Source organism: Rhinichthys klamathensis, unplaced genomic scaffold, assembly GCF_029890125.1.
Source record: "Rhinichthys klamathensis goyatoka isolate OS25496 unplaced genomic scaffold, OSU_Roscu_1.1 h1tg000368l_1, whole genome shotgun sequence".
Taxonomy (NCBI): Eukaryota; Metazoa; Chordata; class Actinopteri; order Cypriniformes; family Leuciscidae; genus Rhinichthys; species Rhinichthys klamathensis.
In genome coordinates this window covers 408873-415589 of record NW_026606876.1, presented here as the reverse complement: position 1 = coordinate 415589, position 6717 = coordinate 408873, and the positions used below count along the sequence as shown (strand labels likewise).

Sequence of the window (6717 nt, the reverse complement as noted above, 5' to 3'; positions counted from 1 at the left end):
CTTGGCAGCAGAGGCCTTAGCAGGATGACTCTCTAGAGCGAGAGGAGGCCTAACAACACTTCACTCCTGAAGGTGCCTTACTATAAATAAGGGTTCGCTAAATGGGGTTAAAAACCCACTTTCTGTCAGGTTCTCGAGATTGAAGGAGCTCGTCCCAGGGACTGAAAGACTGCTTCAAGACCCGACTCAGGGGGAGAGTTCAGTTCTTCAGTCGAACCAGAGGAAAAACGACCTCTCTGGACTTCAACACCCACGAAGGTGCCTACAACTAGGAAGGGTTCGCAAACTAGGGGCAAATAAACGTTTCTTGTCGGGTTCCAGAGATCGCCACCACGAGCACTGCTACTGTGCGGGCCAGCAGAGGGGCAGATCTAAAAAATAACACCTGTCTTCACTCTCTCTGCATCTAATTCCACAGAATTAGGCCTCACACATTAGTAATAGCAGATCGGATAGCAGCTCCGCCCACCAGCTCTGATACAGAGGCACATACTGTACTTCCTGAGACGCTTGGCTGAGTGATTGTCTTCACATGTACATGGATCCTGAAGACAAAAGAAATTGTTGGTGTGTAGGCTACTCCAGGAGCCCTTTTATTCTCTGGTCGCACCGATACTGTCGTCACGTTATTGTTGAGTTTAGACACGTGCTTCGAACACCGGTCACGCTGGAGGCGTTTCCCAAAACGTTGTAGGACGCAGTGCAAGTTCCCGTTCAAAAGGGAACTCACATTCATCCAGACCAGGGTTAGGTGTGTGTGTGTGTGTGTGTGTGTGTGTGCTCAATAAAATTATAGCTTTTGATGTCAGAAAAGTCCACTTATTTGTTTTTTGTTCTTTTATCCAACACACACACACACAGCTATGACCTTGGTACAATAGTGGGTGTTTTTACAGAACAGCTCAGGGACGGATTGTATCTGTCTCTGAGGCCAAAACACTACAAACAATGCCCTCATGAAAAATATACAAAGTATGTTTGTCTACATTCATGTTATCTGTCTTCCTCACAATGCAATGAGTATGAATATTTAAACCTGAAGATATTATCACATGGTTATCATGAAATGTAGAAAAGTAAAAAATACAGTCAAACAGATGCTTGTGTCTGTATTAGCATATAAAATAATGTTCACCCAGTATAAAAGAAAATGGGTTGGAATATTAATCATATATGGATACGAATATGAAAGATTTATTTGTGTATAGCATAACATTTGATCATTAATACGATGAACATAAAATATTTCTCTGGAATAGATACTTCAGTATGATGACTGTTGAACAGTATTGACCACTTTCTATACATGCAAACAATTTAACCTACATGACCGGTGCTAGTTTCATGTCTCGCACAACACTGTTCTCATTTAATAAAATAATTTAATAATTTAAATAACTAAACTATAACTAAATATTTTGTGTCCAGTTATTTGGTAATTCACCACGTATTCAGCATATGAATGTCCATTCAGCTTGTCTTCTTCTTCTGCTTATCCGGGGCAGGGTCGCGGGGGCAGCAGTCTAAGCTGAGATGCCCAGACTTCCCTCTCCCGAGACACTTCCTCCAGCTCTTCCGGGGGAATACCGAGGCGCTCCCAGGCCAGCCAGGAGACATAATCCCCCCAGCGTGTCCTGGCATTTAGCTTGTCATGAATGTCAAATTGGGTTTATTTTGTAATAATAAGAGTCCATTATCCCTTTATGGCCTCAGTTTCATTAGTTTGTTCTTGATGACACTGGGTGGTCATTACTGGAACTTCCACAAATGATCCATCAGAATAATCAGAATATAAAGGAAATAGTTGACAAACTTTTTTCTTCAGTTCACACAATTCGCTTTTATTAATGAAAAATTATAATCTCTTAGAAAACATTTCAATAATGCGAAATATATTTTTAAAACAAACTATTTCACACTCATCAAACTTTTATAAAAAATGTGTAGCTTCGTAGTGTTATGATACAGTAATTAAATCAGGAGATGACTTGGATGCTGAGATGAGAAGGTAGTGAACAGTACTTGCCAGAGACCCGTGGCAACTTAGTAGTGTCATAACATTCGCTTTCATGTGTTTTGCATGTTTGTTACTTCATTTAACAAATCGTCAAATATGTTTAATAATGCAGTCACACTTTCTTCATATAAGTTAACAAAACTCGGTATAAAGGCTTAAAACAAATAATAGGAGACAACATGCCCTGTTGAGGGAACACAAATATTGCAAGTTTGTACAACCTCAGGCCTTGTGGTTTCTCTGTAGAGGAAGGATTACTGACCGTCACCCCTTGCGGGGTCCGTTTTGCTCATGCAGTCTTTAAGGCCGTCCTTCAGTTGGACCAGCTGCTCAGAATGGCTTTCTAGTGTCCCGCTGACCTGTTCCAGGAAGCTGTCCGAATGTCTTTCCAGCTCACTGCGGATTCTCTCAAGGTCATCGGCCAACTCACTTAGGCTGCCACACTGTCCTTCAACCTGGGTGACTCGGCTTTCCACCCCCATCACCTCCTGTTGCATTCCCAGCGTTGTGGTTCGACAACCCTGCAGTTCCCCGGCTAACCTCCGCCGCAAGCTCTGGAGTTCCCCCTTCAACTGGATCAGCCTCTGCTCCCCGGACCCAAGCATGGACCCCTGCCGCTCCACCAGATCCGAGATGCCTTGCACCTGAGTGACCAAACGGCTTTCCCGTTCCTCCCACGTGGAGTTCACTTTGCCGACTTCTCGAGCAAACAGGCTGACTGAATCCCGTAGACCCTTCAAGGTACGATTGACGGAGTTGACATTGATCTTCAGGAGTGTGATTTCCCCTTGAATAGAGCCCTCTTTGTCCTCCTGGGACAGCTGTGTTAGGAGACCCAGTAAGGTGCTGTTGAGATGGTCCAGTTTTCTTGAATGCACGTCCAGGCGGTCCATCATCTTCTTTTCTGTTTCCTTGCAGTCTTCTACCTCCGTCTGGATGAGGGCCGTGTCCGGGCTAGAGGCAGGGGAGCAAGCAGAGGTGCAGAGGAGCTCGAGGACGGACATCTGCTTCTGCATCCCATCCAGGTCGGCCTCCACCCTCCTCCGAACACTGTCGATCTCCGTCTCCAGTGCTGGCACCACTTGCCCCTCTAGCAGCGCCGGTGCCGTGGCGTTGCTCAACTCCTCCACCGCTACGAACAGACGTCGCTCCAATGTCTTCAGCTTATCGTCTAACAAAGTCTTGAACCCATCCAGGGAGCTGAACCCATCTTGGTGTCCATGTTCAGAGGCATTGATCCTACCCTCCATGTCCACCATCCGGCTCTCCAGTAGGGTCTCGATGTGAAGCGTCTGCTCAGTCATGTCCACTTGTAGCTGCCTCTGGGACTCGGTCAGGCCCGTAACTGAGTCCTCCAGCTGGAACATCCTTTGGGTCAGGCTGTTCATCTCACCGCAGCAGCTCTCGGTCACCGTCAGACCCAGGATCTGTGCCTGCAGCTCACCCAGCTCTTTCCTCAAGCCCGTCTCTCGGCCATCCAGGGAGACTTGGATCTGTTCTTGACCTGTTAAGTGCTCGTTATGACACTGCTGCTGAACCTAAGGACAGGACACAGGAAAATGTTCTTTCAAACAGAATAAATGTTGTGTCATAGCTGATTATGCTCTGCCTTAAGAACTTATATTATATTCAGTTTAATTTGAATGCTAAATAAATTCTTTATACTCGGCTTAAGCCTAGTCCAAGACTAAAATGCAGGTTTGAGCTGTTTTAACTGAAAGCAACTTGCACTGGCAAATCTTAAAATATATCAGTGCCATTGTTTTGTCTCAAGATGCACGCCAGTTGTTATTTTTTCTAAGACACGTTTATAAAAGCTACTTAAATGCACTAAAAAAGGCCTAATCCTGACTTAATCTAAGCCCTGTCTGCGAAACCAGGCCTTAGATTAATGAATCCTAGTCTGTACTTATATATTAATACCAGGAATATATATATATATAAGGTTCGATACTGCACTTGTGTACTCGTACTCATTAAAATGCTCCGATACCAACAACCGCACAGCGTGTACAGTACAATGCTTGTGACAAAGAAACACTGACAACCGAGCAAACAGAGAGCAGAATGGATAAATCAGAGAAGGATATATGAAGTAAATCTATCGAATTAATAGAATGTTAAACAACTTAAATATTTACGCCTATATAGCTGGTGTGCGTACGCTAATAAACGGAGCGCGGAGTGGATTGAGCTTGTCAAGAGCACATCCCTTTTTCACAGACATCACTGGAAAGTATGTAGTTCTGTCGGATTTGAGAGAAAGAAAGAGAGAGAGGGAGAGAGAGAGAGAGAGAGAGAGAGAGAGAGAGAGAGAGAGAGAGAGAGAGAGAGAGAGAGAGAGAGAGAGAGAGAGCATGTGCACTTCTCTTGATTGCTGATCGCTCACTCAGCACACGTGTCATTTGGATTAAAACTAACTCATATATATTATATGTATGTAAAACTTAAACTGTTAGGTGATTAATGTACAGCGGGTGGTTCCCTACATTATTACAGGACAAGAAGTTTACAGTGCACAAACATACAATGCACTCGCCCAGAAAGTCAAGCGCTTAAGGCTGATTTATACTTTAGACCTACGCCGTAAGCTATGGGTCGTTTTCATTTATACTTCTGCATCTTTGTCTGTGTTGACGTGCAATTACACATGCAGACCACTAGTAGGCAGTGTCCACGGGCATGTTGAGGGTGTAACACACGGTATCAAGGCAAAAGCCAAAGAAGAAGCAGCTTATTGTGTACGTTGTCGTAGAAGCTGCAGCAGTGATGGCGGCAAAGGCAAATGGACAGCAACTTTTGTAGACTTTTGACAGGGTAGTTTATGACGTCAGAAACACCAGCGATTTCAAACCGTGTTCTTGAGACTGTCTTTGGTTCACTGCAGTTTTAAGGAGAAAATACTCAGCAATGCTGTCGACTTATGAATTTACACATAATTTGTCTTAAAACATATTAAAAACACCTCATAGACATATAAACATCCAGCAGCCATATCACCCTGTAGCTCAAGACTGGTCACCCACTGAAGCTGAGCAGGGCTGAGCCTGGTCAGTGTCTGGATGGGAGACCTCCTGGGAAGAGTTGCTGCTGGAAGAGGTGTTAGTGAGGCCAGCAGGGGGCGCTCACCCTGTGGTCTATGTGGGTCCTAACGCCCCAGTGTAGTGACGGGGACACTATACTGTCAAAGAGCACCATCCTTGGGATGAGACATTAAACCGAGGTCTTGACTCTTTGTCATTAAAAATCACAGGATGTCCTTCGAAAAAGAGTAGGGGTGTAACCCCGGCATCCTGGCCAAATTTGCCCCTCGGCCTCTGTCCATCATGGCCTCCTAATCATCCCCATATATACTGATTGGCTTCATCACTGTCTCCTCTCCACCAGTAAGCTGGTGTGCGGTGGGCGTTCTGGCACAATATGGCTGCCGTCGCATCATCCAGGTGGTGCTGCACATTGGTGGTGGTTGAGGAGATTCCCCCTTCCATGTAAAGTGCTTTGAGTACCCAGAAAAGCGCTATATAAATGTAATGAATTATTATTATAAACAACTTTAAATGTTTGATTTTCACCACAGGGGGACTAACAGCTGAGAACAGACTTAAGTGAATGTAACAGCTGAGAAATTAAACACTAGACCCTACAGTGCACGTATTTAAAAATGACTGCATGAGTCATACTGAGAGAGTGTGAGTTTGCTACTGCGTAATAGATGCATGATTCAATGCATGATTGAATATTGCTTTGATTTCATCATCTAGTATCTCTAAAGAGTAGTAATTCTTAGGTTAGTTTTTAATGCCTGCTTGCAATGCTGCACTTTGACACAGAATTCATGTATGAAACATTAGTTGCAAAAATTAAACTAGTGGCAATTTCCGCTTCATGCCGACTTGAATTAGAACCAACAAAACAAATGCCATTATGCTCAACGGTCCAACTTATTCCTGGTGAGAAGTTGAGTGATCGACTCACCTGACCAATCCTCTCATCACAGTGACTCTCCAGACCCGTCAGTCTCCTCTCAAAGCCATCGAGGACATCGGCCCTCACTCCGGCCAGCCTGGAGTCCAGGAGTTCCTCTAGGCGCCGCTGATCCCCAGGGATGGGTCTCCCAGTGGCAGTGTCTATCAGCCGCTTTAACTGGCCATCGTGTCCCATCACCATTCCACGGATCTCGTCCAGCATCTCGCTCTTGACCTTCAGCTCATCTCTGACCTCCATCACATTTCCCACCAACTCTCCAAAACCAGGGAGGTTCTCGTCGCCGTCCAAACCGTTTGGCGTGCCCTCTGGGATCAGCCCGAAGCCCACAGAGGTGTCCAGCAGCCGGGGGGCGCCACCGAGCAGAGAGCTCAGCATCTTCCTGGTGTCCTCTCGCAGAGAGACGCGCAGACGCTCCTCCATGCCAGACACCAGGCCGTTCAACGTGTCCAGATCTTGACTGAGTCTACGAAGATTTTCTTCTATGCGGTCCAAGCGTTCACCAGAGACTCCCGCCTTTGGACCTTGGAAGAAGTGAGAAACTTTTACACCTTTACAATCTAAATTTACGAAATTAGAAAAGCGTTAGTGAAGGAACTTCAGGGGGTTCACTAATAAAAGCTTATAATTTAGTGCTAGGCAACGATTAATCGCATCCAAAATAAAAGTTTGTGTTTATATAATATATGTATGCACAGCAAAAACTCCAGTGTTAA

General features: G+C 45.1%; 1 protein-coding gene across 1 annotated transcript in view; it reads right to left on the bottom strand.

The window, feature by feature from the left end:
• Nucleotides 1–1181: 1181 nt before the first annotated feature.
• LOC130069450 (EMILIN-3) overlaps nucleotides 1182–6717 on the bottom strand; it is a 33365-nt gene continuing 27829 nt past the window's right edge. The window contains exons 4-5 of the mRNA XM_056233324.1: nucleotides 5993–6525; nucleotides 1182–3555 (exon numbers count right to left, since the gene is read on the bottom strand). Coding sequence (XP_056089299.1) covers nucleotides 2272–3555; nucleotides 5993–6525 — 1817 coding nt within the window. The 3' untranslated portion in view covers nucleotides 1182–2271. The remainder of the gene's footprint in view (nucleotides 3556–5992; nucleotides 6526–6717) is intronic.